We start from the raw sequence: 24098 nt of genomic DNA, 5'->3' as shown, positions 1-24098 counted from the left end.
GCTGGTTTGTGATGCAGCGCAATGCCAACAGCATGGGTTCAATTCCCACACCAGCTGAGGGTCCCAGAGAATCCCTACAGTGCAGAAGGAGGGCATTCGGCCCATTGAGTCGGCACTGACTTCAATCCCACGCAATTACCCTAGCTAGTCCCCCTAACAGTAAGGGGCAATTTAGCATAACCAATGCACCTAACCCACATATCTTTAGACTGTGAGAGGAAAATGGGGATGAGAAAAACATCAGCCATGATTGAACGGCGGAGCAGACTCGATGGGTTGAGTGGCCTAATTCTGCTCCTGTATCTTATGGTTTTATGATTACGGTTATGGAAACTGGAGGGAACCCACACAGACGCGGGGGAGGACGTCTGTGCGGAGTTTGCACATTCTCCCAAGCTAGGAATCGAACCCGGGCCCCTGGCACTGCGAGGCAGCAGTGCCAACCAACGTGCCTCCCCTATTATACATGAAGGCCTCACCTCCTCAAGCCTGCCGCTTGCCTGAGGTGTGAGCCTCAGGTTAAATTATCACCAGTCAGCTCTCCCCCTGGGAGGGCAGTCTATGATCATCAGGGATTTTTACTCTCAGTGACTCTGAACACGATAGGGGATTTTACCAAAACCAAAGAATATTTAGTGCCTAACTATTTGTCCTGTTTATAGGGAAACGTGTTTAGAATCAGCACCGTAACAGTTCTCCTGACCTTTGTCCCTGTGCCACTACTTTTGAAGGAGAAAACCGTAGCCTCTGGGACGCCAGGAAGCCACATTCTTCACGGAGTTACTTTCCAATTCGCTGAGCTGTGAAACTTTGAAAACAGCATCACCAGCTTTACTTCTCACCAGCAATCCAGAACCTTGGACTGAATCCAGCAAGACAGCGAAGAGTTCAAATCCCGCCAGGGCAGCGAAATTCAGTTTTGTGAAAACTCCGGAATCTTTAAAAAAAAAACCCCCGCACAAATTAGAGTTACCACCAAGCTGACTGACCATCACATCAATCCAAATGACTCCCTCGTGATCTTTAGGGAAGGAAGTATGTCTCTGTGCTCGGCCTGGCCTGCCTGTCCACGACTCCAGTCCCACATCAATGTGATTAACCCTTTATTGGCATTTGAAGGGCTCAGTAATCCTCAAACCACCCCCAGCACTTTAACAGCACATGGACACAGTTGGGGGTGATCCCAGACCAGAACACCTATGAAACCTTTTCCACTTATTCTACTTTTTTTTTAGTATCGTTCACCCGATAAGATGCAACATTTTGCGATGGCCGAGTGGTATTATCGCCAGACTGTTGATCCAGAAACTCAGCTAATGTTCTGGGGACCCGGGTTCGAATCCCACCACGGCAGACGGTGGAATTTGAATTCAGTAAAAAATACCTGGAATTAAAAACCTATTGATGACCATGAAACCATTATCAATGGTTGTAAAAACCCATCTGGTTCACTAATGTCCTTTAGGGAAGGAAATCTACCCTCCTTACCTGGTCTGGCCTACATGTGACTCCAGAGCCACTGCAATGTGGTTGACTGTCAGTTGCCCCCCAAGGGCAACTAGAGATGGACAATAAATACTGGCTGGCCAGCGATGCCCATGTCCCACGAATGAAAAGCATTTTTTTTCCGAATTACTGATGAGAAAACTGAAATTTATAAAACTCTTAACAACCTCAGAACATCCCAAATGGCTTAACAGCAAATGATGCTCTTTCGTAGCACAGTGAAATGCTAGATTAGAATCTGGGATGTGACAGAAGGTCCCACAAATAGCAGCGTGACAATAACCAGGTAATCTGTCTGGTGAAGTTGGTTGAGGGTTGAATTTTAGCCAGGATATTTACATATCTCCCCTGCCCTTCCTCACACAGTGGCCAGACCATCTTTAGCACTCAGTGGAGGGGGCAAAGAGAGGAAAATGTCACCTGAATGGTCTCCTTCCGTTCTGCACTGGAAAGTAATCCCAGTCTCAAAGCCACAATCACCTGCCTCACAGGAAAGACAGCTACAACCAAGCCAAGGCTGACATATAAAAGAGATTCAGCTTAACACAGCCTACCACTAAATTCAGAAATTTCATCTACCATTTTCCTCTTATCTGTGAAGCACGGAAGATTCTGAACTGAACAGATATTTATTGATTAAATCTATGGTGGTAAGCGGAAAGCTTCCACCACGTGTTCCACAACATTTTTAATCTAATTTTTCACCAGTTTCCGGCTACATTTGGGCAAAATATCTTTGGATCTGTGACTGGATTGATCAAATAAAACATTCTTTTTCTCCAAGTCAAACTTGAATGTCAAAAATTTTAGGTTTTAGGGTGGCACAGTGGTTAGCACTGTTGCCTCACAGCGCCAGGGACCTGGGGTCAATTCCGGCCTGGGGTCACTGTCTGTGTGGAGTTTGAACGTTCTCCCCGTATCTGCATGGGTTTCCTCCGGGTTCTCCAGTTTCCTCCCACACTCCAAAGATGCGTGGGTTAGTTGATTGGATGTACTAAATTGCCCCTTAGTGTCAGAGGATTAGGGAGATAAATATATGGGGTTACAGGGATAGGAGCTGGGTGGGATTGTTTTTGGTGCAACTCAATGGGCCAAATGGCCTCCTTCTGCACTGTAAGGTTCTAAGATTCCACGGCTTGGATTAAGTATCTGCAAGTCAGAGAATTAGGGATCAAATAATAAGTTTTCTACCAGTGGAACATAATAGTCCAGAACTAATGGTGCCCATATTACTTCATATCAAATGTATCCGAGGATGAGCTACTGGATTCCAGCAAATCCTAAAGACTCAGCAGGAATTGCCGAGGATGTTTTAACTTCTGATTGGTAATTCCCCGAAACCAGAATCCTTGAAAAAGTCTCCAAGTTACAGTCGGAGGGTTATAGAGTCATACAACCCTACAGTGCAGAAAGAAGCCCTTCGGCCCACAATCCCACCCAGACCCTACCTCCATATGCTTACACATTTCACCCACTAATCCCTCTAACCTAAGCATCTTAGGACACTAATGGGCAATTTTTTAGCACGGCCAATCAACCTAACCCACACATTTTTGGAGTGTGGAGGATACCGGAGCACCTGGAGGAAACCCATGCAGACACGAGGAGAATGTGCAAACTCCACACAGACAGTGACCCGAGCCAGGAATCGAACCCAGGTCCCTGGCACTGTGAAGAGCAGTGCTAAGCACTGTGTTACCGTGCCACCCAGGGTTCCGACTCACTGACCCGAATGGCTACCCAGAAAAGGTTAGACAGAGAAAAACCAGGCCTAATTCCTGGGTAAATATCCAATTGACCTCCTTTGACTCCACACCACACCCCCCTCCCCACCCCACTGCAACTGCCCCAGACACTAACCTGACCCACCCTAGAACCAATCACCCTGCCCAGCTGGGCATGCTACAACCTGACCCACTCAGCTCACTGGCATTTATTTGTTCACACAACGAAATGTTATTCAGGTGTCCCAAAGCTTTTCACTGTTGATGATTGAAGACTTGTACAAATACAGCGATTAAAGGGGTCCTGACTTTGCTTCCCCGATGATCTGGAATGATGAAGAAGGATATTTGAACAGGTGCACCCCGCATTTCTGAAGAGACCCAGTTCAGAAACTCAGACCAGAAACGCAGAGCTCCAATGCCGGGTAAAAAGGGGGGAGAGTGAAAAGGCAATCCCACCATGATGATCTCTCCGTGGAAAATCCAGCACAGTGCTTCATTAGGTGAGGAGGACTGGCCTTGCTAAATTGCCTCTTGGTGTTAGGGGGGGAATTAGTGGGGCAAATATGTGGCATTACGGGGATAGGGCCTGGATGGGATTGTTGTTGGTGTAGGCGCGATGGGCCAAATGGCCTCCTTCTGCACTGTAGGGATTCTTTAATTCTTGTAATCAGTACTTCAATGTCTTCAGGACTTTTCAAACAAGATTGTGGTACCAATATATCAAACTACAGGAAACTGCTAATGCCCAGACCAGACACTCCAAGGTATATAATGAAGTTAAACAGACCCGAAATTCTACATTTGATTTTAGTGTCAGGTATTTCAGTCCTGGTATGATTTAACTGGGCCACTAGGAAGCTTTTATCAAAACAACCTTTATTTAAGAACACAGTTAGAATATAACAAAAAAAGTTCACATAACTTTTACCAATTAAAATACTTGGACACAGTAAAGGAAATCCTATCCCTGTGGCTCCAATTTAAAGCAATACCCCAGAGACAGAAATTCTTTCTGTAGGGACCAGTCAGCGCAGAAACCAAAGCTGCCCAGGTGATGCTAGACCCTCAGCTCACCACTTCTCACCACAGAGATCCAGACAGTAATCTTCAGAGAAGGATATATCCTCAAAGCAGGAAAAACTCAGAAGCAAATCCAGCCTCCAGCAGCTCCGAGTCTCCGAGCCCAGAGACAGAAGAGGATACCTCTCTCTTTGCAACCTCCAAAGCGGCAACTCTGAGAGAAAGATCTGCTCCCTACGGCGGAATCTCCAAAACAAAGAACTTCATCTTCTCGCAGATTCCAGTCTCCAACATTAACAGAGGGTAAAGAAACACACTGCTTACTCTCAATGCCAAAAGCAGCATTTGAAAAAGACTGTCACACTACCTGTAACCCCCATGGCTTACAAAATCTCACTAATTGTCCTGGCTGGAGACAATACACATGTGCTTAATCGTCTCTCCACTCACATTGTCTGCAGCTTTAAAACTTGATTACCTGCAAAGACTTGCATGCCATCCATTATCTTGTAAATTGAGTTTGTATCTTTACACGCTCTGTTTGTGAATACAACTCCTACTCATCCTGACAAAGGAACAGCCAGCGCTCTGAAAGCTTGTGGCTTGTGTTACCAAATAAACCTGTTGGACTTTAACCTCGTGTCGTTACACCTCACTCTGGGCAGGATGCGATAGCAATGGAGGGGATACAGAGGAGAGTCACCAGGATGTTGCCTGGGATGGAGCATTTGAGCCATAAGGAGAGACTGGACAGGCTTGGATTGTTTTCTTTATAATGGAAGGGGCTGAGAGGGGATATGATCGAGGTATAGAAGATTGAGTGTATGGACAGGTTGAGTAAGGAGCAGCTATTGCCCTTGATTGAGGGGTCAATCACGAGGGGGCAAAGTTTTAGGGTAAAGGGACAGGAGATTCGAATAGGGTTCAAGAAAATACCTTTCTACACAGAGGGTGGTGAGAAGCTGGAATGCGCTGCCTGGGAAAGTAATGGAGGCCGGAAACCTTAAAAAAAATTTGGATGAACACTCCAAATATCAGAATGTTCAAGGACACGTGCAGGAAAATTGACCACTGATACACAAACATCAAACATGCCCCCCACTCTATCGCCCACCCACACTTTGGCAAATCAGACCAAAAGGCTGTGCTCCTGCTCCCGGCTTACAGACAAAAAGCGAAACGGGAGAATCCATCAAAGAGAGCCATGCAATGTTGGCCTGAGGAATCGGATGATCTCCTACAGGGCTGCTTGGAGTTAGTGGATTGGTCAATATTTAAAAACTCTGTGACAGCCTGAATGAGTACGCCATTACAGTAACTGACTTCATTAGTAAGTGTGTAGAAGACTGTGTGCCAAAGAAGCAAATCCATGTGTTCCCCAACCAGAAACCATGGGCAAACAGAGATATCCACTGCCTGATGTCCAGGTCTGAAGCGTTTAAGTTGGGTGACCCTGAACCATACAAGAAGATACGACCTACGGAGATCCAAAGATGCCAAGAGGTAAAACCAGACCAAGCCAGAGCCCCAGGCTAGCCACACTCACACCCATCAATTGTGGCAAAGTCTACACAACATAACAGGCTACACGGTGAAGATGAGTAGAATCGCCAGTAACAACACACCCCTCCTCGATGAGCTCAATGCATTCTCTGCCAGTTTTGAGCAGGTCAGCAAGAGGAAATCACCCCCTCTGACAGCCTCAGCTGAACTGGTATCCATAGTCACCATAGTAGACATCAGATCAGCCTTCTTGAAAGTCAAGCCTCAGAAAGTGATTGGCCCGGTTGGGGTACCAGCACGTAATTAAATCCTGCACGAACCAGCTGGGGTATTCACAAACATCTTCAACCTCCCCTTACTCCAATTCGAGGTCCCTATCTGCTTTGAGATGACGGCCATCATTCCTGTAGCAAAGAAAAGCCGAGCAGCGTGCCTCAGTGACTATCGTCCAGTGGCTCTGAAATGCTTCGAAAGGTTAATCATGGCGTACATCAATTCTGGTTTCCTGGACTGCCTGGATCCACTACAGTTTGCCCACTGCCACAGGTCCACAGCAGACACCATTTCCCTGATCCTGCACTCAACCTTGGAACACCTAGATAATAAGGACACGCATGTTAGACGCCTATTTATTGACTACAGCTCAGCCTTCAACACCATTATTCCAACAATCCCCAAACTTTGTGGCCTAGGGCTCAGCACCTCCCTCTGCATCGGGATCCTTAACTTCCTAATCCATAGACCACAATCAGTAAAGATAGGTTACATCTCTTCCACAATTATTATCCACACCAGTGCCCCACAAGGCTGTGTCCTCAGACCCCTACTTTACTCCTTATACATTTATGACTGTGGCCAAATTCCCCTCCAACTCCAATTTCAAGTTTGACCTCACCACCAAAGTTGGATCTCAAACAATGACGACATGTAGTACAGAAAAGACAGTAAAAAGTCTGACAACACCAGGTTTTAGTCCAACCGATTTATTTGATATTAACCTTTTACTGTATTTACGCCAGTCCAACGCCGGCATACCCACATCATGACTAGTACAGAGAAGACACAGAGAAATAGGTGAACTGGTACAACAACAACAATAATCCCTCCCTCAGTGTCAATAACGGAAGGAGCTCGTCAGTGACATCAGAAAACAGTGTGGACTTGCCCCTGTCTACATCAACAGTGAAGAAATGGTCAAGAGTTTCAGATTTTTAGTATCTCGATCACCAACAACCTGTCCTGATCCCTCTGTGCCAACGTTATAGTTAAATCCCACCAACACCTCTACTTTATCAAATTTCCTTACCCTTTTGAGATGACCACTATGACTCTCACCAACATTTACAGATGCGCCATCTTCCTTTCTGGTTTACCACAGTTTGGTATGGCCCCTGCTCTGCCCAAGACCACCAGGCTTGTGAATGAAGTCCATTCCCTCTTGTGAACCAGCCTCCTATCCATTGACTCTGTCCACACTTCCTGCTGCCTTGGCAAAGCAGCCAGCATAATTAAGGACCCCACGCATCCCAGACATTCTCTCTTCCACGTTCTTTCATCAGGAAGTAGGTACAAAGGTCTCAGGACACGTATCAACCGACTCAAGAACAGCTTCTTCCCAGCTGATGTCAGACTTTTGAATAGTTCTATCTCAAATTAAGCTGATCTTTCTCTTCACTCTACCTGTAACTGTTTCACTACATTCTGCACCCTATCCTTTTCTGATCCCTGATGTACTCTATGTACATATATTTAACTGTATAGCACACAAGAAGCAATAATTCCATTTTGATTTGATTTATTATTGTTGCATGGATTGGGATACTGTGAAAAGTAAATCCCAATACATGTGACAACAATAAATTCAAAATGGAATTAGCTCGCCATTGGTGGTAGTTACAGTCAATGCAGACTTGATAGGCTGAAGGTTCTTTTCTGTACTGTATGACTCCATGACTGACCCACACTGCAGTCCCATTCCCCACACACTGACTGACCCACACTGCAGTCCCCTTCCACACACACACTGACTGACCCACACTGCAGTCCCATTCCCCACACACTGACTGACCCACACTGCAGTCCCATTCCCCACACACTGACTGACCCACACTGCAGTCCCATTCCCCACACACTGACTGACCCACACTGCAGTCCCATTCCCCACACACTGACTGACCCACACTGCAGTCCCATTCCCCACACACTGACTGACCCACACTGCAGTCCCATTCCCCACACACTGACTGACCCACACTGCAGTCCCATTCCACACACACTGACTGACCCACACTGCAGTCCCATTCCACACACACTGACTGACCCACACTGCAGTCCCATTCCACACACACTGACTGACCCACACTGCAGTCCCGTTCCCCACACACACTGACTGACCCACACTGCAGTCCCATTCCCCACACACTGACTGACCCACACTGCAGTCCCATTCCCCACACACACTGACTGACCCACACTGCAGTCCCGTTCCACACACACTGACTGACCCACACTGCAGTCCCATTCCCCACACACACTGACTGACCCACACTGCAGTCCCGTTCCACACACACTGACTGACCCACACTGCAGTCCCATTCCCCACACACACTGACTGACCCACACTGCAGTCCCATTCCCCACACACACTGACTGACCCACACTGCAGTCCCATTCCCCACACACTGACTGACCCACACTGAAATCCCATTCCACACACACTGACTGACCCACACTGCAGTCCCATTCCCCACACACTGACTGACCCACACTGCAGTCCCATTCCACACACACTGACTGACCCACACTGCAGTCCCGTTCCACACACACTGACTGACCCACACTGCAGTCCCATTCCACACACACTGACTGACCCACACTGCAGTCCCGTTCCACACACACTGACTGACCCACACTGCAGTCCCATTCCACACACACTGACTGACCCACACTGCAGTCCCATTCCACACACACTGACTGACCCACACTGCAGTCCCATTCCCCACACACTGACTGACCCACACTGCAGTCCCATTCCCCACACACACTGACTGACCCACACTGCAGTCCCATTCCCCACACACTGACTGGGAGGGGGGGTGATGCCACACTCTATGGAAACATTCAGAGAATTACTGCAAGCAGCCAATGGGATTATCCCACCTCAACTTCCTACAAGTATTTAAAAGTTAATTCCTCATTATACCTTTTCTATATTTTGACGTCATACTGAGATTAGAGTGCGATTGACTAATGGGTGAGAGGTTAAGAAAGTTATTGTGTGTAATGTGGGTTCTTTGAACGAGAGCAAAATTCTTGCTAAGCATATGGAAATGATACAATTACCTCCAGTATGCAGCTTAATCTGGTACTGAGAATATTTAATACTGATTTCACCACTAATTTGGCAGGATTTTGCCATTTTACCCATACATGTCAGAGCATGTTCAAATCTACATTCGTATACACACGACACAACATCCAGAGGCCATGTGATGAGCTGATACACAGCATTTGCCTTTGACTTCCTACCCATTTCAACTAAGCGCAGTATAAACTTCCAGATCTGCATCTCAACTACTTCCTGCCAACTCAATAATGCTGTGCTTTAAACACTGACCTTACAGAATTGCTGTCTGTACCATTTTCTTATCTCTTTCTCACATGCTTTCCACTTCACTCCACTGCTTTGCAGCAGTCTTTATTCCTCTTTGATTTTCACAGTGTTTTACTGAGTCTGTTTCACTCTTTTTAAGTCCTATGATGTCTTTGTGTGATTAAGGTGCACTTTTTGTCTATCTTCAGAAAGCACTCATTTGTAGATTATTAAACTGTTTCTTTGTGATACACATCTTAGGCCTGATTTTCCCCCTCAAGGCAGGTGGCTCCAATTGCTGAGGTGGGCTGGTTAGAAGGCCTGCAGACCAGTTGTTTTAGAAGCTGCTAGGCTCTCACCATCAGCACCCCTCAACCCCGCAACAACTATACCCTCTTAATCCCCCCGGCCCCCCATACCCTTCATGCTGACTCAATGTCAACTCAATGTCAACCTAATCTCCATCTCCCTTCCACAGCCGTTCACCCAGTATTCACAGGAACAGACATCAGCAGATGAAAAGCACTTCTAACAATCTAATATAACTCTCACCTGATGAAGGAGCAGTGCTCTGAAAGCTCGTGCTATCCATAAGAACATAAGAAATAGGAGCAGGAGTAGGCCATCTAGCCCTTCGAGCCTGCCCCGCCATTCAATAAGATCATGGCTGATCTGTCGCGGCTCAGTTCCACATTCCCGCCCTCTCCCCATAACCCTTAATCCCCTTCTCTTATCAAAAACCCATCAACCCGCGTCTTAAAAATATTTAGCGAGGCAGCCTCCACCACTTCAACGGGCAGAGAATTCCAGAGATTCACCACCCTTTGAGTGAAGAAGTTCCTCCTCAACTCCGTTCTAAACCGCCCCCCCTTTTATCTTGAGGCTGTGCCCCCTAGTCCTACCGTCTTTTTTGAGCGGGAAGAGTCTCTCCACCTCTATCCTATTGGATTTTAACCTGGTATTGTAAGACTTCTTACTGTGCCCACTCAGTCCAGTGCTGGATCTCCACATCATAGCTCTCACTCATGCACACTTGAGTGAAAAAGTCCCATTCATAAAATCCATACAAAGCTTTTAAATCTCAAATGATTAATTTCATAGAAAAGCAAACTTCATTGCAGCCCTCCTGCAGCAAAAAGACACTTAAACGTTTAACAGCCACTTTAAACTGTCAATCAAACAGTGAAGTCAGAGCACCCTGCTGAGATAATCGTAGCTTTCGAAATACGTAAGCAATCATAATGACACAGTAGTAACCCTTGGGAAATTGTCAACAAAGAATTGTATTGAAACTGCTCAATGGTACTGGTCTTTTCTGACCTACAGCAGATGGACAGTCAATCAAAGCACTTCAGTCGAGTTTTAAAAAGAACCTTCCGCTGAAGCTGCAGCCCGTTCAAGTTTAAACTGCAGGGAATTTAAAACAAAATACAGATTGCGACAGTTATACAGACCTTATCTGCCCTTCAACATTATTTACAACCTTTCCATCAATTTGTGACTCCATATCACTACAATCAGTTAACTTGTTCCCAACCACCAAGTCACAGTAGTTACCAACAATATTCAATACAAATTAAGGAAGAAGTTCAGTAAAAAGTTACATGAAATTCCAAGAAAATCCTCTAAATCCACTGCCAATATTAAATATTACTCCGTGACAATCTCTTTTCTGAAGCCATTTGATTTAATATCAAGGGACTGACTACCCCGATAAATTGCTTGGCGTTCTCACCTTGTCTTTTAACTTATGAAATATCCAAAGTTAAGCCACCCACACACGTTTGATTCTGTGCCAAGTCATGTGAATTTAACTGGAACATGCAACAGGGGAGGCGATGGCCTAGTGATATTATCACTAGACTATTAATTCAAAAACTCAGCTAATGTTCTGGGGACACTGGTTCAAATCTCACCATGGCTTACAGTGGAATTTGAATTTTAAAAAATCTGGATTTAAGAATCTACCGACGTCCATGAAACCATTGTCGATTATGGGCAAAACCCTTCTGGTTAACTAATGTCTTTTAGGGAAGGAAGTCTGCCATCATAACCCAGTCTGGCCTACATGTGACTCCAAACCCACAGCAATGTGGTTGACTCTCAACTGCCCTTGGGAAATAAATGCTAGCCAGCCAGTGACGCCATGTCCCACAAATGGATAAAAAATAGTGGGTCATGACCCCCCCGGGTTCCAGGTAGAATCCTGCATTCTACATTGCTAATGAAATGACTTCTGGCACATACCAACAGGAGGCATCTGTTGTAATGTTGTTCATGATGCTCCCCTTGCCCAAATGGACTGCTGGAAAGGAGTGCCTGGGATGGGGAAAAATGGCCACTTTAACAACATGACGGTGGCACAGTGGTTAGCATTGCTGCCTCACAGCACCAGGGGCCCGGGTTCGATTCTCGCTTGGGTCACTATCTTTGTGGAGTCTGTACATTCTCCCTGTGTCCTCCGGTGCTCCAGTTTCCTCCCACAGTCCGAAAGACGTGCTGGTTAGGTGCACTGGCCATGCTAAATTCTCCCTCCGTGTACCCAAACAGGTGCTGGAGTGTGGCAACGAGGGGATTTTCACAGTAACTTTATTGCAGTGTTAATACAAGCCTACTTGTGATACTAATAATTAAATTCTAAAGTTTTACGATGAAGCTTTGGATGTAGCGAAGACGCTGAACCGCAACATCTGGCTTCTTCAGTAAACTGGAAGGGGGAAATTTCAGTAGCGTCAGAATGTGCCTTTATGTCAATCAGCTCGCTGGCAACAGGTAGGCGATGCGGAAGGCAAAATTCCCCGGTGGGATGTCTGCATCAGAGAGCCATCCCAATGTAAATCCCTGCACTTTTACTGATCACCTCCACCAACCCCCTCAGCTCCCAGCATGCCACCCAGGGGCCACTAAAGTTCTGCCCACACTCTTTACATTTGATAATACCATGAAATATTGCTTAGATTAAAGATATTTTGTTTGGAATACAGAAGAGGCGGGGGGGGGCGGTGGGGTTCATGCAGAAAGAGTGCCAGATTTTCACCACCATTTCAGAAGTGATTCCTTCTAAATCACCCCTAAATTGGCTAGCGAAACATCTAAATTTAAAACTATCAAGGGGTTGTTTGGCAAGATGCTAAATGAGCCTATGGAACAACATCTTGCAACAAGAGTCAATGTTGGAGAATGAACTCAGGAGTTGCAGGGGACAGCAACAGAAGAACACGGACCTTTCTCTCTAGGGATGTGAGTGGGAGATAATTCTTTTGATTATTTGTGGAGTTTGAGTTTGAGACCTTGTCACACAGTGCATGTGCATGCACACGAAAATATAAATATGGTTACAGTTTGAGGAGCTCCCTTCAAAAACCAAATGCACGATTGGTGAGTGAAATGGATTAACACACTGAACTTTAGCATTACAGTAATCAAAGGAGGTGGGGAGAACTACAAGAGTATGAAGAACAGTCTCCAATAATCCATTCCCAATGAATGTTGTGTTAAATAACTCAAATCTACATCACCAAATGATCTCACTGCCTTACCTGTTGGTCAAACAAAACATCAAAGCAAATGTTTAAAAGCAAAATACTGGAATCTGAACAGAACAGAAATTGCTGGAAAATCTCAGCAGGTCTGACAGCATCTGTGGAGACAGAATAGAGCCAACATTTCAATTCTAGATGACCCTTCGTCACAGAAAATAGAATTTCCGTTTGTCTCTTTGTCCGGTTGAAGAAGGGTCATCCAGCCTCGAAACATTGGCTCGATTCTCTCACCACAGATGCTGTCAGACCAGCTGAGATTTTCCTGCGTTTTCTGCTTTTGTATCAAAGCTAAAAGTGTCAGCCTTGGCCCAGTGGTGGCACTCAGTCAGAACATCACAGATTCAGACCTTACTCCCAGAACCTGAATGCATAACCTAGACCTAAGTTTTGGCACAGCACCAAGGAAAGGCTGCACTCTCTGACGTGCTGTCTACTGGATGAGGTCTCTGTCCACTTTCTCATAAGGACAGGAAAGATCCCATTGCAATTTTTTTTGAAAGATGATTGTAGAGTTCGCCCAGACCCACCATTCATCCCAATCAATGCCACCACTGGTGCAGACACAATGGGCTCCATTCTGCATTGCAACAACTCCATGATTCTGAAAAACAGATAATCTTTTGTCCAGTCACTGCATGTGGGATCTTGCTGAGCGCTGGTTGGCTGTCTCATTCGGCCAAGTTACAACAGCCATTGCATCTCAAAAATACTTTATTGGCCGTGAAGTGTGTTAAGGATATCCAGAGATTCTGAAAGGTGCCATCTAAATGCAAGTTCTTTCCTTAATATAGTTTCCTATAATCAGTGTGACACTGATGAACACTTTTTAAATATTACTTACGAAAAACAAAATCATTTGGGTCTTTGCACTATCTCTCCGACCAAAGCAGTAACACTGTAAATACTTAAAAAAAACACAATATCTTTTCTCAGAAACATCTCGAAACACTTCATATGCAAGTGAAGTTTAGTGGCTATTGTCTAGACGGGGAAACTATACTCCACGTAACAATTTATTAAATTGCAACTTTTCCTGTAATACAGAGCCACTGAAACACCTTGAATAGGGACTGTATGTTTAGTTTAAATTACCACCAGTCACAGCCTGTAGCCATCTGGAACCATGGGGACTCAAAGAATCAAACTAGAGCCACTTTCCTCTCACACACAAACACCAGAAAACGTGGCAACACACTAGTTTGCACTGCTGCCTCACGGCGCCAGGGACCCAGGTTTGATTCCGCTTGGGTGATTGTCTGTGTGAAGTCTGCACATTCTACCCATGTCTGCTTGCGTTTCCTCTGGGTGCTCTGGTTTCCTCCCACAGTCCAAAGGTTAGGTTGATTGGCCATGCTAAATTCTCCCTTAGCATCAGGGGGACTACCAGGGTAAATGTGTGGAGTCGTGGGGATAGGCCCTGGGCAGGATTGTGGCTGGTGCAGACTCATTGGGCCAAATGGCCTCCTTCTGCACTGTACAGATTCTAAAACATGCAAAGTGTGCTGCCTTCACAAAGCTCTCAGAAGTTATTAATTTTTTTTTCATTCTTCCCCTCAGAAGCTTGAATTTTTCTTTGTACCTCCTCAGCCCTGAGCCAATAGATTTGCCTACTGCACCAGCAGTTACAGAACTTCCTCTGCACTACCCTTCTCATCTATTTTTAAACTTGAACAAGAGAAGGGTCTTGGCAAAGGCTATTGAAAAGGCATATCAGTGCTGATAGGAGCTATATTTCAGAATATTAATCAGCATGTGGGTTAAAGACCAAGTGCCCAACAAATTAGCTGCAGAGGGAGGGTCCAGGATGTCAAACCCTCCGGCTGTATCTTTCACAGCCTGCATTGCACCCTCAGAACTTCCAGTTAGAGAAACACTTAATAAAACCCAGGAATGAAATGTATGTGCTGGGGGGGGGGGTAATTTTTCTCGTTAATCGCCCCATGATTATGGGATGTTTAGTTTTAAAGAACCCATGAGTCACGACTGAAGCTGCACCACAGAGCAACTCTGACCACTTCTGCGCTGTGTATTTCCTGTGTGTGCGTGTCTCTGACACATAGGAAAAGTTCGGTCGCGCTTGGCAACTTTCAAAGTCTTGATGCCGAGGTCCCGAGGCTGAGCAGAAATTTGACACGACTTCTGTCGGGCTAAAGTTTCCCGAGGCATGGTTCAAATAACCCGGGGCGGGGTAAGGGGCGACCCAGAGTTCCACATGTAACAAAACTATCACACTAACTATTTCAGTTCAATCGCAACAAGACACTTTTAAAACAGCAGCCTGTCTTTTTGACACACTGTAACTTCCTGTCACTGGAAACGTGCTGGGTTTGTTTTTTTTAAAAAAAGAAAACAGAAATACGCAAACAGCAGCCTGAAATGGAGTTGTTTTGAAACATGCCACACTCCACAATATCAACACTAACTCACAGCCTGGAAGCTGAGTTTGTTACTGTGTGTGCAATTCCAGCAAACCTCCCCTTCCAAATCCCGGACAATTTTTACCTTGAGCTGAGATTTGGACACTTTGCCGCTTTTCTCCACGTCCAGCGCTGTGAATGCGTACCAGATAGACTTCAGCAGCTCGTTCCGTAACTCCATCCCCGCAGCTCAGCCCCAGTCTCCCGGGCAGCGCTCAGCACAGTCCCCGTCTCAGCGCAGCTCCTCCCCGGCCCCGGGAGCGCGCTGCCGCACGCCCCCGGCACCCATCGGGGGCGCGCGCCTGCCACCCAAGGGTGAAGAATTCGGGCACGAGCACAGCTCCTCAATCTCTCCATTGCAAACTTTCCAGCCCATCCACACCTCACATAGATATTCTCTCACACACTGATATCTGAGGTTTGCTAGGGTTTATTTACAAATGACCACGTTTATTATTGAGGTTTACTGATCTATAAGGGCTTTTTTTTGTTTTTTTTTAAACCCCATTTTTGAAGTTACAAATTCAATAAACTGGGAAAATCCAGATCCATTCCTTGCTTGCTCCCAAAACCAAATTCTACAAAAGGTCCCGAATGTAGCCCAATCCATCATGCAAACTATATAGCGCGCAAGAAACAATACTTTTTATTGTATGTTAATACATGTGACAATAATAAATCAAATCAAGTCAAAAACCAGCCTCCCATCCATTGACTCTGTCTACACTTCCAGCTGCCTCGGCAAAGCAGCCAGCATAACTCAGCACCCCACACACCCCGGACATTCTCTCTTCCAGCTTCTTAGGTCGGGAAAGAGATACAAAAGTCTGAGGTCACTACCCACAGACTCAAGAACAGATTCTTTCCTGCCGCTGTCAGACGTTTGAATGGATTTACCTCACATTAAGTTGATCTTTCTCTGCATCCTAGCTATGACTGTAACACTACATTCTGCACTTCTTTCCTTCTCTATGAACAGTATGTTTTGTCTGTATAACACGCAAGAAACAGTACTTTTCACTGTAAATACAGGTGACAGTAATAAATCAAATCAAAATTCAAAATCCAATTGATTTATTATTGTCACGTATTAACATACAGTGAAAAGTATTGTTTCTTGCATGCTTTACAGACAATGCATACCATACATAGAGTTGATAGGGGAGAAGGAAAGGCATGCAGAATGTAGTGTTGTAGTCATAGCTAGTATGTAGAGAAAGATCAACTTAATATGTAGTAGGTCCATTCAGAAGTCTGATGGCAGCAGGGAAGAAGCTGCTCTTGATGACAGCATGGTGACACAGTGGTTAGCATGTTGTCTCACTGTGTCAGGGACCTGGGTTCAATTCTGGCCTTGGGTCACTGTCTGTGTGGAGTTTGCATATTCTTCCAGTGCCTGCGTGTGTTTCCTCCCACAGTCCAAAAATGTGCAGGTTAGGTAAATTGCCCCTTAGTGTCAGGAGGATTAGCAGGGTAAATATGTAGGGTTATGGGAATAGGGCCTGGGTGGGATTGTTTCTGTGCAGGCCTGACAGGCTGAATGGTCTCTTACTGTACTGTAGGGATTCTATGAGTTGGTTGGTATGTGACCTCAGACTTTTGTATATTTTTCCTGATGGAAGAAGGTAGAAGGTAGAAGGGAGTATGTCTGTGATGCATGGGGTCTTTAATTATGCTGGCTGCTTTTCTGAGGCATTCAGAGGAAATCAATTCATGGTATCCAGAACAGAGACAAATAAGATCCAAGTTGACAAGATAAGACATTGCATTCCATCGTGGGCTTGATCCGATGGCGCTTGATCTTAGCCAAAAGGCCAAAAATGTCTCTCTGTTTGCTGGAAAACTTCTCCAAAGACCTTGGGCCAACTCAACTAATCTTGGTTGCATAATATTTTGAACCAAGGGGCAAATCATTGGAGAGTTCACATCTAACCTTCCCCAGGATGGATTCCATGACCCTATCATTCCTGTCCCCTTACTGATACCATAACTCAGACATATTTTAACCAGCCTTAAACATACATTCCATCATGACAATGGATCATAGCTCCAAATTACGAGGACATTTTGAACTTTTAAGACATGATTTTTTTAAAAAAAAACAAAGGACATACAAGCAAAATCTGGTTGAGACTATTAATTAACCACTTGCTGAAATTCTTCTGCAGATTACACTTGACCAACTAGTCCAGACAGCACAGAATGTTGCATCTTATTGCAGACAGAGGCACTTCAAAAGGAAGAGATGCAAGAATGGACATGAGTTGAAAGAAAGCAGTTTCTGGTCGAAAGACATATTTGTGTTTTTGCCATCCAGGAATACAAAAGAAAAAGAGTTAAAAACCAACTGCAACCCTGATCTCTGTGTTCTAGGTCTACTGTGCTGATGTGTGAAGGTCACAGTCTGATGAACATCCACCAGACACCCCCCTTCTTGCAGGTGCAAAAAAAGTCTCTTTTTTACTCTCTTGGATTGCTGGAAGTCTGTCACAAGTCAACAAAGCCACAATCGAAAAGGAAACAGGGCAACTCCTTTCAGCTAACCTGAAGAACCAAGAATCTCGTTGCCAGAATCACCCAACAGCTGCAGTGTCGCCATCTACTCCTCGCAGACAAACCAATGTCAGATTCGTATACCTTCTTCACTTTCATTTTTCAATTAATTTCCCATTTCCAATCTATGTGTACGTATACCAAATTGTTACTTTTCTCTTCTTGCATTTTAGTAACTAATAAATTAATACTTTCTTTAACTCAAGAATGCCTGGTTAACGTGATTCCTTCTAGGATATAAATACATTTGGACTGGGAAAAGGGATATCCACAAGGGAAGGGACCATTTTAAATTAACCAAAGGGGTTGAATAAAGAAGGGGAATCAGTTCATTCCTCCTCTGCTGGGTGCATAACAATCTGGGGACATTTCATCAGGAATCATAACTAATTGGGGATCTTGCCTCCAGACTCAAGTGTGAGGTGGTCCACTTTGGTAGGAAGAATGGTAGGAAGGACTATTACTTACGTGGCGAAAAACTGCAGCAGGCGACGGTGCAGAGGGACCTCGGGGTCCTTGTGCATGAATCGCAAAAACCCAGCTTGCAGGTGCAGCAGGTGGTCAGGAAGGCGAATGGGATGCTGGCCTTCATAGCGAGGGGGATTGAATATAAAAGTAGGGAGGTCTTGCTGCAGCTGTATAGGGCATTGGTGAGGCCGCAGCTGGAGTACTGTGTGCAGTTTTGGGCGCCGCACCTGCGCAAGGATATTTTGGCCCTGGAGGGAGTGCAGAGGAGGTTTACTAGGCTGATACCGGAGTTGAGGGGATTGAGCTATGAGGAGAGGCTGAATAAACTAGGCTTGTACTCGTTGGAGTTTAGAAGAATGAGGGGAGATCTCATTGAGACGTATAAGATGATGAATGGGATGGATAGGATAGAGGTGGAGAGACTCTTCCCGCTCAAAAAAGACAGTAGGACTAGGGGGCACAGCCTCAAGATAAAGGGGAGGCGGTTTAGAACGGAGTTGAGGAGGAACTTCTTCACTCAAAGGGTGGTGAATCTCTGGAATTCTCTGCCCGTTGAAGTGGTGGAGGCTGCCTCGCTAAATATTTTTAAGAAGCGGGTTGATGGGTTTTTGATAAGAGAAGGGATTAAGGGTTATGGGGAGAGGGCGGGAAAGTGGAACTGAGCCACGACAGATCAGCCATGATCTTATTGAATGGCGGGGCAGGCTCGAAGGGCTAGATGGCCTACTCCTGCTCCTATTTCTTATGTTCTTATGTTCTTATGTTCTCTTCGTAACAAATCCAAGAAAGAATGCGATAAATTTATGTCATAAATCCCTGACATACTTTCATATTTCATTTGTTTTTTTTCCTCATTATATATATTTATAATTTATTTATTATTGTCACAAGTAGGCTTACATTAAAAAGTCAATGAAGTTACTGTGAAAATCCCCCTAGTTGCCACACTCTGGCGCCTGTTCAGGTACACGGAGGGAGAATTTAGCACGGCCAATACACCCTAACCAGCACGTCTTTCAGACTATGGGAACAAACTGGAGCACCCGGAGGGAACCCATGCAGACATGGGGAGAAATGTGCAAACTCCACACAGACAGTGACCCAAGCCAGAATTCGAACCCAGGTCCCTGGCACTGTGACGCTGTACTGCTAATCACTGTGCCATGTAAGTGATGTTTTGAGACAGACCACATTGTTACTTGGTGAGGGAAAGTGACAATTGGAAGGAGGAGGAGGCTGGAGCAAAATGTCGACAGAGAATGATCAGGGACTATTAAAGGGAAGGCTGAAGTGAGGAGCAAAGGAGTTAAAAGAGCATAGAATCCCTACAGTACAGAAGGAGTCTGCACCAACCACAATCCCACCCAGGCCCTTTCCCCCTAATCGCACATATTTACCTTGCTTATCCCCCGACACTAGGGTCAATTTAGCACGGCCAATCAAACTAACCCACACATCTTTGGACTGTGGAAGGAAACTGGAGCACCCAGAGGAAACCCACGCAGACATAGGGAGAATGTGCAAACTCCACACGGACAGTAACCCAAGCTGGGAATCAAACCTGGCTCCCTGGATTCCTGCCACAACCTCAGGCTGAAGGGCGATCCTTTAAAACAGAGATGAGGAGGAATTTCTTCAGCCAGAGAGTGTTGAATCTGTGGAACTCTTTGCCGCAGAAGGCTGTGGAGGACGGGTCATTGAGTGTCTTTAAGACAGAGATAGATAGGGTCTTGGTTAATGAGAGGATCAGGAGTTGTGGGGAAAAGGCAGGAGAATGGGGATGAGAAAAATATCAGCCATGATTAAATGGTGGAGCAGACTCAATGGGCTGAGTGGCCAAATTCTGCTCCTATGTCTTATTGTCTTATGATAAAAGGATATGTTGAGCAGGTAGGACCTATACTCATTGCTGGTTAGAAGAACGAAAGGTGATCATAATAAAACATACAAGGTACTGAGGAGACCTGACAGGGTGGACACTGAGGGATGGTTCCTCTTCTCTCGGTGTCTAGAACTAGGGTCTCCCATTTGAGACTGAGATAAGCCAAAATTCTACTCTCAATGTGGAATTTGCTTTCTCAGAGAGCAGGGGAGGCTGGATCATTGAATATATTCAAGGCAGAGACGGATGATGTTTGATTAACAAGGACAGACAGGCAGGATAGTGGAGTTGAGGCCACAATCAGATCAGCTATGATCTCAGTGCAACTTTGAGGCACTGAATGGCCTTCATGGAAATTATATGTTAGCCTTTATAGGAAGGGGTATAGAGTATAACGGCAAATTGTGCGGAGGGTGTGGAGAGTCTGCAGAAGGATCTAGATAGGCTGGGCGAATGGGCCAGGAAATGGCAAATGGAATTTAATGTTGGCAAGTGCGAGGTGGTCCACTTTGGTAGGAATAATGGTAGGAAGGACTATTACTTACGTGGCGAAAAACTGCAGCAGGCGACGGTTCAGAGGGACCTCGGGGTCCTTGTGCATGAGTCGCAAAAACCCAGCTTGCAGGTGCAGCAGGTGGTCAGGAAGGCGAATGGGATGCTGGCCTTCATAGTGAGGGGGATTGAATATAAAAGGGAGGTCTTGCTGCAGCTGTATAGGGCATTGGTGAGGCCGCAGCTGGAGTACTGTGTGCAGTTTTGGTCGCTGTATTTACGCAAGGATATTTTGGCCTTGGAGGGAGTGCAGAGGAGGTTTACTAGGCTGATACCGGAGTTGAGGGGGTTGAGCTATGAGGAGAGGCTGAATAAACTAGGCTTGTACTCGTTAGAGTTTAGAAGAATGCTGGGAGATCTCATTGAGACGTATAAGATGATGAATGGGATGGATAGGATAGAGGTGGAGAGACTCTTCCCGCTCAAAAGAGACAGTAGGATTAGGGGGCACAGCCTCAAGATAAAGGGGGGGTCGGTTTAGAACAGAGTTGAGGAGGAACTTCTTCACTCAAAGGGTGGTGAATCTCTGGAATTCTCTGCCCGTTGAAGTGGTGGAGGCTGCCTTGCTAAATATTTTTAAGACGCGGGTTGATGGGTTTTTGATCAGAGAGGGGATTAAGGGTTATGGAGAGAGGGCGGGAAAGTGGAACTGAGCCACGACAGATCAGCCATGATCTTATTGAATGGCGGGGCAGGCTCGAAGGGCTAGATGGCCTACTCCTGCTCCTATTTCTTATGTTCTTATAACCAATTTTCTAGAGTTTATTGATGGAGTAACGTGTGCTGTAGGTAAAGGGGAATCTATAGATGTACTGTATTTGGATATAGACAGGTTGAGCGAGTGGGCAAAAATCTGACAGTTGGAACTTCATTTTGGAAGATCTAATAAAGATAGGAAATATGCAGTAAATGCAGAACCCTTGAGTGTATTGATAGGCAGAGGGATCTGAGTATACAGGTACACAGGTCACTGAAAATGGCAACGCAGGTGGACAAGGTAGTCAAGAAGGCATACGGCATGCTTGCTTTCATCAGCCAGGGCACTGAGTTTAAAAATTGGCAAGTCATGTTGCAGATTTATAGAACATTATTTTCCAAATGCGGCCTAACTAATGTTCAATTCTGGTCGTCACACTACCAGAAGGATGTGGAGGCTTTGGAGAGGGTACAGAAAAGATTTACCAGGATGTTGCCTGGTATGGAAGGCATTAGCTACGAGGAAAGTTGGAGAAACTTGGTTTGTTCTCACTGGAGCGATGGAGGTTGAGGGGCAGCCTGATAGAAGTCTGCAAGATTATGAGGGGCATGGACAGAATGGACAGTCAGAAGCTTTTCCCAGGGTGGAAGAGTCAATTACTAGGGGGCATAGTTTTAAGGTGTGAGGGACAATGTTTAAAGGAGATGTATGAGGCAATTATTTTTTTTTACACAGAGGGTGGTGGGTGGCTGAAACTCACTGCCAGCAGAGGTAGTGGAAGCAGACACTGTTGTGAATTTAAGGGACGTCTTGATGAATACATGAATAGGATGGGAATAGAGAGATATGGTCCCCGGAAGGGTAGGGGGTTTTAGTTCAGTCAGACTTCGTGGTCGGTGCAGGCTTGGAGGGCCGAAGGGAAGCGTTCCTGTACTGTAATTTTCTTTGTGTTTTGTTCTTTGGAGTATAATTACTCACGGTGGCAGGAAGAATGAGAAAGCAGAGTATTACTTAAGTGGAGAATGATTGCAGAATGTTGAGGTGCAGTGGGATTTAGATTTTCTCATGCATGAGTCACAAAGACTTAGTATGCAGGTGCAGCAATGTAATTGAGGCTAATGGAACGCTACCCTTTATTATGAGAGGAATTGAACTAAAAGTAAGGATGTTATGCTTCAGTTATATACCTGACCAAAGTTTGAATATACAGAACTCAGACCGGCTGCCAGGAATGTCTGGGTCCGCCCCATCGGTAACCCATTGAGCGATCATCGCTCCTGTTTGACAGGCACCGGCCTGTAGGCCACAGCCCAGGTGGGGCCAGACTCCAAGGCACCCGGGAGCGAGTGTCCTGTCAACAGGTCATCAACTCAACCGTAGGGCACTGAGACTGCCCCCACCAACCTCGTCCCCCAGAGACCCCAGAACACCAACGGCAGGTGGGAAAAGAAGTACGAGGTCAAAGGAGGATAAAATTGTCATTCCAGACACCTTGGGAGTGAAGACTTGAGATGGGGGATGACCGAGACAAGACCAGATCAGAGAAGGAAGGAAGAAAGCAATGAGCAGTGAGAATCATCTTTGCAAAGAGGAACCAGAGGGACTCATGGCCAATCTACAGCCTCTCAAGCTAGCTTTATGGGTAGGATAGCCAAATCCATTTCTTGTATGCACAATGGGTAATTTACAGGTTAACTATATTTAACAAAATTTGTTGCATCGTATCTGCGCCATACTTTGTTCTTCTCATAAATAAAGGCAGCTGGATAAAACTTTGATTAAGAAGCTGGTTGCAGTGTCTGAATGGGACAGGTACAACATAGCCTACTTGGCAGCAGAGTGGTTAGCACTGTTGCCTCACAGCACCAGGGGCCAGGGTTTGATTCCCAGCTTGGGTCACTCTCTGTGTGGAGTCTGCATGTTCTCCCTGTGCCTATGTGGGATTCCTCTGATCTGGTCAGGTCTCGGTCATCTCCCATCTCAAGTCTTCACTCCCAAGATGTCCGGAATGACTCCCCCCACAGTCTGAAAGATGTGCTGGTTAGGTGCAGCCGCCGTGCTAAATTCTCCTCCAGTGTATCCGAACAGGTGCCAGAGTGTGGCAGCCAGGGGATTTTCACAGTAACTTCATTGCAGTGTTAATGTAAGCATACTTGTGACGAATAAATCAACGTTAGCTCATTTGCTTTCTCTTCTTGTTTAACTCTGAATTGTCCTTCCTCTTTGCGTTTGCATTTTTCTATGATTACACATTCCCTCGACAGTCTCATTGTTAGAAGGAATAGAGTATCTACCAGCAAACTCCCAGCTCAATTAACCAGAGACTGAACCTAACATTTCAGAGTCACATCGCCATCTTGAAACTTGCCTCTAGGAGTTAGTTATATCCCATATAGTCCAAAGATGTGCTAGGGTTAGGTTGATTAGTCACAGTAAATTGCCCATAAGTGTTAGGGAGATTAGCAGGGTAAATATGTGGGGTTATAGGGATAGGGCCTGGGTGGGATTGTTGTCTGTGCAAGCTTGATGGGCTGAATGGCCTCTTTCTGCACTGTAGGAATTCTATGATAACATCGATAATAACATATAAAGGCAAGTGAAATTGAATGCTCAATCAAGCCACATACAAATCTACAAGT

General features: G+C 45.5%; 1 protein-coding gene across 1 annotated transcript in view; it reads right to left on the bottom strand.

The window, feature by feature from the left end:
- The window catches only part of LOC145357118 (differentially expressed in FDCP 6 homolog), a 156605-nt gene extending 141076 nt beyond the window's left edge, over positions 1-15529 (bottom strand). The window contains exon 1 of the mRNA XM_080210267.1: positions 15393-15529. Within this exon, the coding sequence (XP_080066393.1) occupies positions 15393-15488 (96 nt within the window). The 5' untranslated portion in view covers positions 15489-15529. The remainder of the gene's footprint in view (positions 1-15392) is intronic.
- Between the last annotated feature and the right edge of the window lie 8569 nt (positions 15530-24098).

The sequence above is a fragment of the Carcharhinus amblyrhynchos genome, chromosome 22 (genome assembly GCF_965287045.1).
Source record: "Carcharhinus amblyrhynchos chromosome 22, sCarAmb.v2.hapA, whole genome shotgun sequence".
Taxonomy (NCBI): Eukaryota; Metazoa; Chordata; class Chondrichthyes; order Carcharhiniformes; family Carcharhinidae; genus Carcharhinus; species Carcharhinus amblyrhynchos.
This window is presented reverse-complemented; position numbering and strand designations above follow the sequence as displayed.